General features: G+C 38.5%; 2 protein-coding genes across 2 annotated transcripts in view; both read right to left on the bottom strand.

The window, feature by feature from the left end:
- znf277 (zinc finger protein 277) overlaps positions 1-556 on the bottom strand; it is a 29718-nt gene extending 29162 nt beyond the window's left edge. Inside the window, exon 1 of the mRNA XM_017436538.3 lies at positions 430-556. Coding sequence (XP_017292027.1) covers positions 430-460 — 31 coding nt within the window. The 5' untranslated portion in view covers positions 461-556. The remainder of the gene's footprint in view (positions 1-429) is intronic.
- A 1703-nt stretch (positions 557-2259) lies between these two features.
- On the bottom strand, positions 2260-9171 carry mrps23 (mitochondrial ribosomal protein S23). The gene is made up of 5 exons (XM_017436539.3): positions 8919-9171; positions 7449-7628; positions 5757-5834; positions 3455-3582; positions 2260-2514 (listed from the first exon to the last, which is right to left on the bottom strand). Exons 1-5 carry the CDS (start codon positions 8960-8962, stop codon positions 2501-2503), a joined length of 444 nt encoding a protein of 147 aa, XP_017292028.1. The 5' UTR covers positions 8963-9171; the 3' UTR covers positions 2260-2500.
- Between the last annotated feature and the right edge of the window lie 2734 nt (positions 9172-11905).

Raw genomic sequence — 11905 nt, 5'->3', positions numbered from 1 at the left:
GTAGAAGAAATATATGAAATGGAAATGCTTACCTTCTCCCTCAGACTACAGAAAGACAAAATTCATAAATATTGGTTGAAATGGTTAACATATAGGAATTCGAAAGTAAGTTGAGCGTTATTTGTTCAATATTTGGGGTGGTAAGAGTGGATTGGTGCTGAGGGGATTGGCAAGACTTAAAGCTGGAGGGAAACCCCCACCTGTTGGACTCTTCATGAAACTTCATGTAAAATGTAACCGGTTTGCCTTAATTTGTCTGTCTAGTTTTATCTCTTTGTATCGCTCTCTTCCTCCCTTGGTGACCTATCTGTTCTGAGTACTGTTTATAGTCTCGTTGTAATTATTATTTATATTTCCCTTTTTTTGTTAATGTTTGTTCTGTATAATCATTTTCAATAAAAAATAAAGTGTAAAAAAACATGAACAGACCTCCGTCTTTACTCCGGCTGCAGGCGGCCATGTTGACTGTCACGTGACCAAAAATACGAACCAATAAAAAGATCGTCCTGATACGATGCCTTCACTGTCTTCGGTTAAACACGAACACCCCACGGTGCGTTCAGGTTCAGTTATTTGTTTTAGTTCCTTTCTCTGTCATTAACATGTGTTTTGCTTGATTGTTTATGTAGGAATATGTACAAATTAGCATTTGTAGTGTAAACTGACAAACTGCAGTCACGTGCGCCCGAAAGATAAACAAACTTCGTATGACACCATGAACAAGGGCTCAGGCACAGCGCAAAGCATTCTGGGTAGCTGCGCCCTTTGGGATGTTACGCTAGCGAACCCTCTGGTGTTAAACTGACACTGAATAAAAGCGCTATACAAGTGCAACCCATTTACCATTTAATAAGTAAGCTGTTTAAAGTCAGATGATGGGAGGACCTGCTGCAGTACTGAAGACATCGACGTGAGGTCCGTCTCCTTTGTCCATTTTCACTGGAAATACAATTACATACAACAGTTTAGACTGACTTTATCCTAATTCACTTTACAGCAGATTGCAGCTGTTTCTAATCTCACCTGAACTAGAAGTTCTTTAGTAGACAGATTCTAGGCTGCTTGGAGCACTGCTTGTAGAAACACAAAAAGTTTTTCAAAGGTTTGCTTGGAACAACCGATACTGCACAGCTCATCTGTAGAGAAATGTCTGATCTGGTTGGAGTTTGGGTTCAGAAGGCTGCCTGGTCGTCATGACGTCTCATTTGTGTCATGATGAGAGGAACTTTTAGAACCTGATGGTTTTAATCTCTTTTGTTTGGGCGCCTTGGTAACAAAAACCAAATGAAAACATTCTAAAATCAAATTTAACTACAAACCACAGCATCTGTTCAGACTTTAGTCTAGATGTAAATCTGTGATGAAAAAGCGGGGCCTTTTTTAGCTGGAGGTACGGGGGCCACTCGGGTCCCCATACACCCCTGATGCTCCTGAATTTTAAGGGTTTTAGGTAATTCTGATGTACATGATCTGCTGAAAAGTTATCAATGGACTCTTTTAAGTTATCTACAGTTCTGTATTAAAATGTTAATATATCAAACACAACAAACAAATTAATCTGACTGCCTAGAACATTTACTCATTACTACAGTAAAATCCTACAGCTAGTTTTTGACTTAACATTTTTATTTTTGTCCAAACAATTGCAATTTTAACCATGTTCAATTTTAGAAACCTGATTCTTTACACCTCCAAAATCAATCATTAAGTTCAGACACTGAACTAACCAGAAAAATATTCCTACACTACTTTAAAGCTCTATTAACACAGGTTTTTCAAACAGATCTAGTTTTGCAAAACTTTTATTTAAACACAAAAGGTAGCACATATAAATATACATTTTAAACAATTCTAGTCTTGTCCAACATGTCATGTCTTAATCTGGAGAAAGAAGAGAAACTGTCTCCATCCTCGTGTGTTTCTTTGCAAATGCATTAACCAGCTGCAGTTCCCATGCCAGGCCACTAGTTGGCGCTTAAAGATGCAGACAGCAGTCTCTCCAGCATGAAAACCAGGGGTCCTGTAGTGCCACCATCCTGCAGGTTTTACTTGTTTCCCTGCTCCATCATGCCTGATTCAGTGGTTTAATTCCCTCTTCATGTTCTGCAGAAGCCTGTTAATCAGCCATTGATTCAAATCAGGTGTGTTGGAGCAGAGAAACAAGTAAAACCTGCAGGATGGTGGCCCTCAAGGACCAGGATTAGACACTGTTGGTGTGTGTTAAGGGAAATGTCTAACAATAATTACAACTGCATAAAGTTTTGTTTTGTTTTATATATTTTTTATTTCAGTTACTTCCAGAAAGTCACATCAGTTCAAAACAGACTATTTGACAATATTCTTGTTGATGAATGAAATGCCAACATTCAGCTGGGGTGGAGGAAACAGGAATAAAACTAACTTTCAGAAGAACAGCAGGGACAGAGTAATGCTGAGAAAGCTTCAGCTGCTTAGCTTCAGAGTACGAGAGCATCAGCTCTGCTGCTCAGAAACTGGAATCCTAGACTCTTCCACCTGCAATAAATAAATAAATAAATAAATGACTCATGAAACAAAAGCAAGTTCTCACTACAGTCCACTTAAAAGCCCCCCATGTTAAAATACCAGTGTTTTGTGACGTAAAAAAATGAAGCTTTAATAAATCACTTTAAAACTTTCTACCTTTACCGACTTACTGTACAACTCAACTAAAATAAATATGTTGTGGGGAAGGAATGAATGAATAAGGTGCAATAAACTGGTTGCTTAAGTTTGCACACCCTAAAACTAATTAAACACGTTCTGATTTAATTCTAACCTTCAGTCTCCTTAGAAAGGAGCCTATCAGCAGCCACATCTTGACTTGGTAAAATTGATTGATTGATTCAAATCAATGGCTTCCTGTCTGTTTCACATCTGATTTTAGGGTTTTAGTTTTGGATTTTAGAGTTCTAAAAGATTTGGCTTTGTCTTATCTAGAAGACCTTTTCTATCATCATACTTTATGATTAAGGAATTCAACCAGTTCTTAGATGTTTCAAGATCTAAGACGCTGCTGGCAGTTTGGAGAATAATTTACCTCTCCAAACAGAAACTTTTTGATGTTGTTAAAGACCCACTCCTACTTGTGGCATCCATTGTGTTTAATTAGGTTTTATGGACAGTCTCTAATATCATAAGTTTTGTTTTATTTTTTATAAGATATCATTGAATTTCTGCTGGTTTTTTTCACTTCGGTTTCACCTTGTTGTCTGTATAGTGCTACAGAAATAAAACAGACACTGGCATTGCCAAATTAGCAAACACCAAACACAGAGGATAGGAGTTAAGCTGCTCTTACATTACAGGTCGAAAACAAACTTGTATAGGTTTTAAAATGCATTAATTTTGAAAAATAAAAGATGTTACTTATTAGCGTGAGCAGCCAGATTAAAAATAATATGTTTCATTACATATAAGTTATAGGAAGTTTTACCGGAGGAGGTGCTCTTCCTGAGGACGAGGCCCTCTAACAGTAAAGCCTTTCCAGTCTCCACAAACAGAGCAGAGTCGTCCAGCTCACCATGGCTCTTTCTTTGTAATTCTGTGTAACAGTCGACAAACCTGTGGAATAGAGTAAAAATAAATTTGTTAATCCCTTCTCCTGAATTGCTTATATATACCTCAACTAACGAAACAAGGACAAACAGAAACAGAGACAAACGGGCAGACAGATGGTCTCTACTGTTGAAACCAGGTAAATACAACTTGTGTTGAAAAACAACAACACAAAGTAAAGCTGCAAGCAGCAATGGACAGTCCTCGCACTGAAATAGAGAAACACTGGTATGGCTACGGATGGTGCTAGGTGAGATTTCTGGCCACCATCTTGTGAAGAGCTCCATGTATCACTGTACTGTTCACAAGTCAAAGTCACACACTGTTAATGTGTGCGTGCTGTATGCTGTCACCAACTGATAAGTGCTCAGAAAACACCTTGTTTAACTTAAGTAATCAATTATTATGCAAAATATGAAAACAGAAGAGAAGCGTGTTCTGTACTGAGCCTCCCAGCAAGGCCGGTCAGCATTATTCGGGACAAAACACCGACCTGACGCCCGACCACTACTGTGATAAAATGACCAAGCGCTGTAATCATTCTAACCAGACCAAAACATATCTGCACTTTAAAAAAATATATGTTCTTTACATGTCTGCTTAGTCTAACCAGAGTTCTGCTACCAGAGAGAGATCATTTCACTGAGCAAACAGCCCACAGCCTAAATAAGTCCCCACAGCTCCTCCTCCATGTCACTCAGCACCAGCTCCCCACAGGGCTGTGAGCTGAGTCTATACTCCCATGACCGTATTCCCACCCACTCCCCCAGTACGTTCATCAAATTTGCAGATGACACTACAGCCGGGCGTATTACTGGAGGGGATGTGTCTGACTACAGAGATGAGGTCGGAGAACCGTTTAAAAACGTGTGTAAGGAACAACCTGTCCCTGAATGTGAACAAAAGGGGATAATGTTGGATTTCAGGAGACTTATACCATGGCTCACTTCTCATAAACGAAAACCAGGGGTCCTGGAGAGCCACCATCCTGCAAGTTTTACTTGTTTCCCTGCTCCATCATGCCTGATTCAGTGGTTTAATTCCCTCTTCATGTTCTGCAGAAGCCTGTTAATCAGCCATTGATTCAAATCAGGTGTGCTGGAGCAGAGAAACAAGTAAAACCTGCAGGACAGTGGCCCTCAAGGACCAGGATTAGACACTGTTGGTGTCTGTTAAGGGAAATGTCTAACAATAATTACAACTGCATAAAGTTTTGTTTTGAATATATATTTTTTAATTTCAGTTACTTCCAGAAAGTCACATCAGTTCAAAACAGACTATTTGACAATATTCATGTAGATGAATGAAATGCCAACAACCTTTTAAACTCTTGCGTTCTACCATCTCACAGGAACTTTCTTGGACTGCTAACATCACAGCATTGGTTGAAAAAGTCCCAGCAGTGACTGTATTTTTTATGACTGCTCCACAAGGCCAATATATAAGAGTCCGCTGGTGACTTTTTATCATTCCATCATCTTAAGTGTGCTGAGTTATAACATCACAGTACGGTTCACAGGCTGCTTGGCTGTGGACCCGAAGGTCCTGCAGAGTCACAAGGACAACGAAGAAAGTTTTTGGCTTTTCCTTTCCCTCTCTGGAGGACCCAGCCTGCTGTGTTCTGTGGTGTGTATTATGTATTATTAGATTTACAATTTAGATTGTATTTTAATTCTGTATAGTGCCCTGAAATTACTTTTGTTATGAATTGGTGCTATATAAAAACTGAGCTCAGTTGAATTAGATTGAACTGAAATAAAATACATACCACTGAATTTGAATTGGACTTGTTGCTTTTTTGTATAAAAACACCCTGCAATGAATAATCCTTAATCAACGCTAACCTGAATTGAACTAGTAAATTACTAGTTACAATGAAATAACTAGTTAGTTACCAGTTACAACATTTGGTTGTCACAGTAGTAAAAGCTGTGAAGGTTTGAAGTTACAGAGCATATAGGAACTTGACATCACATCATGCCTGTTTACAGAAATGGATGTGGCAACGACTGATGAACATCAGCTTCTTGAACGAGTGTCTTAAGTTCGTGGAGACATCAAACTAAGGACAAAAGAACACGCAGACTCTTAAAGTAAGAGGAGGAATAACACCAAACAAAAATCCTTAGAATCTGTTGTTTGTTTTTTTTAATTGGCAAGAAAGAGTCAGTCAAACATACCTTTGACATGTAGACACAAAGTTTGGTTTGGAGAGCTCAAACAGCCGGGGACCTGTCCCATATTCCTTATAGAACCTCCTAGAAAACAGATTATTATTTATTAGTAAAAGCAACAAAAATATTTCATATTACTGTCTTATACAACTACAGTTGATACAGAAGACCTGCCGCCAGGCTAAGCTCTACTTGTTTATTATAAATACGTCATTTTTTTATATACACGTTCTTTTTTTTTCCACCCGCACCCCCAAAACCGCTACCTTTATCTGCTGACTGATTTAGTAAAAAAAAAAAAAAAAAGATTAAAGTTGACAGGAAAGTTGAAAATATGGCTATTTATTATGTGATATTGTAAGATATTTGTGCCAAATACAAATTGTTGAACCTAATTTAAATCCTAATTTAAGTCACATTTAGAAATAAATTAAATTAACATAAATGAAAAAGTGCAAACAAAGCACCAACACACGTCTCATTTCCAGGCCAATGAATAACAGACAACTGATAAATAGACAGATGCCGTACTGTACTGTGCATATCTAAAGCTGAATTTAATAGAATCATTTTACTGTTAAACAAGGATAATAACAGCGTGCAGACCTGAGCGCGTGGTGGAGGCGTTTGTATTTGGCGCTTACGTCGGTGCAGTATTCTCCAAAAAGACGAAGGGCAGTACACTACATAACCAGCGCCAAGTTATAGAAGGTGCACGACGCAACACCGCACGGGACCTTCGCGCAGGGGCGGGGACAGCGCGATTGCGTTACTGTTGGTGCGCGCACCCTCGCGCTGTGAGGTAGAGAAAGGTAGCAGTTTTGGGGGAGCGGGTGGAAAAAATGACGTAAAAAATGACGTATTTATAATAAACAAGCGGCGCTTAGCCTGGCGGCCGGGTCACCAGAGCCTGGCGGCCCGCCAGGCTTATAATGTGCTGGAGGAAACCCTGTATTTGGATTTTTGATAACAGGATTTCTGCTGTTTGGATTAGGCAGTTACCTGACTTATCGTCAAATTCGTTTGATGGGTTCGGCGAACTACACTCAGACTGTGTTGTTACGGGAGCTGAATCGCAAGTTGGATGCGATCCTTTTACAGGACCACAGACTGAATTGCATTTCTGGAACTCATGAATAATATGGTTACATCTTGGAGAAAGTTGCTTTGCTCGAATTAGACGGAATGGTCCTGGAATTTGGCTGTTTGGATGTGCCATTGAGAAGTATCAGGAAGACTTTTCAAGGCAGATGGAAAACAAGTCTGCCTGAACCAAAACAACTACTGCTTGTTTGTGAATATGGCTCCCCTAGGCTGACCTTGGTCAGCTACCTTGAAATTTCTCCTCGAACTATGTAAACAAGATGTGATATAGGATTTTTTCCATATCACCCAGCACTAGTCTCAGCCCGAGCGTAGATATGCCTGTTTTCGTGATTTTATTTAGATTATCCTATATTTCATTTAGATTATACATGTTGTGTTTTTCCTTTGTGTTTCATTCTGTATTTGATTCTGTTTTTGTTTCAGTTGTAAAGCGCTTTGGATCGCCTTGTTGCTGAAAAGTACTATATAAATAAATCTCACTTCACTTCACTACTTCTATTATTATTTCTTTGGACACAGACAGTGAGGTAACGAGTTACATATAGGCAATGTAAAAAATATCCGGAAAGCCCACGTGAACTGCTGACTTACGCTCGAATTTCATCCTCCTTGTAGAAGATTTCAGGTACATTCTGCTGAGTTTTGATACCAACTCGTTTATGTGGTTTCACATAAGACGGGTCCCTCTTCGGGGGAAAAGCAGTATATACGTCGTACCAAAGGGGTTTGTTTGCTGGCTTTATCACTCCTGACAGCATCAGATCTCGAACCCTGAAGATCACACAACAATTACAGACATTAATCATTTTAACTCTAGACTTTTTTTATATAGCACTAAATATAAAAGGCATACTGAATTGATCCTACTTTATCATAAAGGGAGACAATATTGTTGCTGTATGAATATAAAGAGGCAGACCGAAAACAAAAACGCTGTTTCTTCAGAATACTCCTATGGATTCCTGTTTAATCATCTCAGCTGCACCTGAGTGGACTTTTACTTTGTATTAACCCTGAGACATCCACTCTGCTGTCTGTGTGGGGTCACTGCAGTTTAGTAGGAAGTCCTACACTGAGGACTGAAACAGACTACCAAATATATGCAGATACAAATAGCTCAGACAATCTCTGCAGGTGGTTGGAGTGAAAACATTTTCAATGCGCACTGAGGAAGTTCGGGCCTGTATTTAGTGCCATCTGATCACAATCAGACAACTAAAGATGGCTTCAGTAGCTTAGGAATATGATCTAAACGGTTTGAGTCTGAGCTAAACAATAAAAGTGAGCTGCTCTGTGTTTATTTACAGGCACACTGGCAGAGCTGTAGATATACTCAGCCCATAGGGAGAGAAATGAGAACAGAAAACATCTCTTCTGTGAGGGGAAGGAGCTGCTGCTGTTTGAGTCAGAGGTGCTGCACGCTCACAGATTCACTGTTATCAATGATGGTGGAGAATGTTACCTTATGTTAAAAAATGTGGTCACACTCGACTGGAGCTGATGCAAACAGTGGACGTCATAAACTCAGCACATCATTTGAATAAGACAAAGACATGTTCTGTAAAATAAATGCACTTAGGTTTGTGCACTGAGATTTACCTATGAAATAATTATATTCAACATCACCTCCTTATGATGGTATTGTTGTGTAGCTTTTGCAGATATGAGCAAAAGGCTGTGCAAGAATTTTGCAAAACAGAAAAAAAATATTTATAAAGTAAATTGTACGTTTTTTTTATTTCTTAAGTAGAAGTTTAATGGCTGAAGAAAACTGTTTTTAAGTTTTTCGATGTGAAACCATATTGCGCTTTAAACCTCGATTACTTTGCGTTTATTTCTGAATGACATATTTCAGTGCTGATTATTGAATTTACGAGTTGTAGTTAAATGCACCATGAATTCCCCTCTACAAACGAAGCCGTAATAAACTTTATAAAAGCGCAACATTTTGTCAATTAGTCTGAAGCGCAGATGGTGCGACTGCATGTGAATTACACTGATGGTTCAACCGCTTGTTACAGAAGTTTTTACTGAAATAAAAATAAAATAACTATAATTTACCTGCTGAACACGGTTCCGAACCGTTCCAGTCTGCTGCCGGCCATTTCTGCCCCCTCCCGCCTTCAGAAGGTCAGTCAGAGAAACACCGGAGGCCCAACGAGCCTGAGACCCACATCAACACCGAGAAATCAGAAAACTCTTCCTGTTTTACTCTTTTATTCCTCTCAACTTCTTTAAATATCCTCGTGTCTCATTACAGCTTATCTAGAGGTGTCTTGCTCTTCTTCTTCCTCCTTAATGTCGGATTACAACACAACCTGAAGACGCACACCGCCACCTATCGTACCGGAGGATGCACGACAGGCGCTAATGTATTTTATTTTTAAGAATCCACATATACTTTATGAAACAGTCCTGTTTTAACTCAAAATTATAATAACAATTACTACTTTAGGTTTTGCCTGCTGTCTAACACGACACTAAAAGGATTCAGTATTGTACTGAGGACTGAGTGTAACCGAGGGTGTATAATTTATTTATTCCTGTATCATTAAACTATAATCTGCTCTCTTCTGTTTCTTTCTCCAACACTGAGAACTCGAATATAAGTTTGAATTTTGTGATAGGTTCTTCTTCTGGTCTTTATTACATAGTTGTTTTTTGTTTTGTTTTGTTGTGTGTGTGTGTGTATGTGTGTGTTTATGTGTGTGTGTGTGTGTGTGTGCTTTATTTGTTTGTTTTTTTCCAAATTTGTAGCATTTTACTTGATAACTGTTGTCCCTTCACCCTTTCCAACTAAAATGTTAATCATCTGTACTTTAAAAAATTTTTTTTGTTGTTCTGTCTGCCATTTCATGTTCTTTTATTCTGACATTAGCAGAAATCAAGTTTAAATAAACAGAAATATACATCAAAAACAAGTTTTGTCTGATTGAATTTATATTAAAGAACTGCAGCTTGGTCTGAGCAGACAACCACCACATCTAGTTTTACTTTCTGAATCAACCGAAGACCTAAAATAATTTTAAAAAAAATTCTGCTTTAAACATTGAAAGGTTATTAGTGATTTTATTAAGCAGTTGGATTTTAAACAATGTAATATAAATGCCTCTGATGTGTATCTTGATCTTTTGGGTTGTCTGTAAATATCTTTGATTGTAAAAACAGTTTCTTTAATACAGACAATTTGTTTAGTCATCCATTCTATTTATGATGTACAAGTCAACTTGAGTTTTGGCACATAACCTGAGAAAATACAAATATCACAAATTCAGAGAAATAATTAGATAAACAAATGATAATAAACAACAAACATTCATAGGTTATGTAGAATATATTACAATAACTCAAATTAAAGTCCTGGGGGATTGAGGTGTTAAGTTTTAATATAAACAATTATTTTAAAAATAATCCATCTGAAAACATAATTTGTTTATACCCAAAAACCTCTTTTTTCTCCTGCATTAAACTTCTGTATTATTCACATAAGGATACCTCAAAATAAATCCTGTAAACACATAATAACCCATACCAAACTTGGGGAGATATTTTTGGGTTTGTCTGTAGGAGAAAATACGAAACTTGCAATATTTCAACAAAACCCATCATTTCAGGTGGCTACCTACTTCCAGTCTAATCTGTCTATGACACTTTCTTACTGACTTTGCTAAATAATCCCATGGTGCAACAAAACAGACTCAAACACTCTCAGTCTAGCTATTTTTTTAAAATAGTTATCTTTAGAACCACACTAGGAAAAGAAAAGTTGTATTTTATTTGTCTGACTGACTGTCTCCTTTTTCTTTATCTCAGGATTTCTGTTTTTGTTCAAACTTCACTAACCACTGTGCTTTTCAGGATGAGACTGAGGACAGTTTTCTCCACTGGGTGGTGCTGACAACACCCAGCACAGCTGTCATCAGTTCTACTGATCGGTTCTACTGATGACTCCCCACAGTATCTTAATCTGAGTAGAACTACAACTCTTTGTTGGTTTATTAATCAGACCCTTCAGGATTTTGCGATGTTGCGATCACAACTGTTAACGCAAAATCAAGCAAATCCCGCAAAATCACAACTTTTTGGAACTTTGCCCAAAACACCGCAACTTTCCCGCAACTTTAACCCAATATTTATGGTGGAATACAAAATAACCCCAAATAACTCACGAAGAAGAGATGTGACGTCACATCCTATTAACATCAGAATGCTGGGAGCGTGCAGGAGCAGCGACCGATGCGAAAATGTGCGCTAATGCTTCTCATTTGCCCACAAAGATTTTAGCAAAGGACCGCGGAAAACACTGCAGTGAAGTTAGTTTTAAGTTGGACCGCGCGTGAGAGAAGGGGCCGGCAGAGAACGGCTGGTTGACATTAGCGTTCCTGTTTCGGGTCAGCCGTGAGCTAGATGCCGCTAACTCCGCAGAGCGCGAATATCCAACATCCAACTTCAAACTAACTTTACTGCGGTCGTAAACCAGTTTCCTACCCAGCTGCACAAGAGTGTGGGGTGAAGCTGTTTTGCACGTCCTGCAGTGTAAACATCGAACATAAACGCATCGACAAACACTTTGTTTCTGCAAAACATGTGAGGAGAGCTGCAGACGAGGGACAATCCAGAAATGGTCATGAATGTCAGTTTATAAGCTATCAAAGTTCTCAAATAAAGCACCTTTTGATAATGTCAATGTTTGTTGGTAATTATCTTACAAACTAGTAAGTAGTTTTGGTTTATATATTAAAATTCATGGTTTTTTATTGATTTTAGTATAAAAAAATCGTAACTTTTCATAGCAACTTTTAGGAAAATGCCCTGCGAAATCAAGCATTTTAGCCTGCAACAATCACAAAAAATGCCCGCGAAATCCTGGAGGGACTGAATTAATGTCACACGGTGATCTATCTTGGTGAAACCCTCCTGTTTATTTCCTGTGTGCTCAGTTGAGAAACTCTATCTTGTGCTCCTTCGTAGAACCCCCTCTGTATTCCCCTGGGTCCATTGCTGAAGAGTCCCTGTGAAAGATCCTCTGATGACCCCCCCCCCCCCCC

This window comes from Kryptolebias marmoratus, linkage group LG2 (assembly GCF_001649575.2).
Source record: "Kryptolebias marmoratus isolate JLee-2015 linkage group LG2, ASM164957v2, whole genome shotgun sequence".
Classification (NCBI taxonomy): Eukaryota; Metazoa; Chordata; class Actinopteri; order Cyprinodontiformes; family Rivulidae; genus Kryptolebias; species Kryptolebias marmoratus.
This window is presented reverse-complemented; position numbering and strand designations above follow the sequence as displayed.

What these genes read in the sequence shown, in the direction of transcription:
- mrps23 (XM_017436539.3), bottom strand. Translation starts at nt 8,962, where the DNA reads ATGGCCGGCAGCAGACTGGAACGGTTCGGAACCGTGTTCAGCAG. An exon ending in AAGGAGGATGAAATTCGAGC is followed by an intron (nt 5,835 to 7,448) that starts GTAAGTCAGCAG and finishes TCTGTTTTCTAG; the next exon opens with GAGGTTCTATAAGGAATATG. An exon ending in TTTGTGTCTACATGTCAAAG is followed by an intron (nt 3,583 to 5,756) that starts GTATGTTTGACT and finishes TCTATTCCACAG; the next exon opens with GTTTGTCGACTGTTACACAG.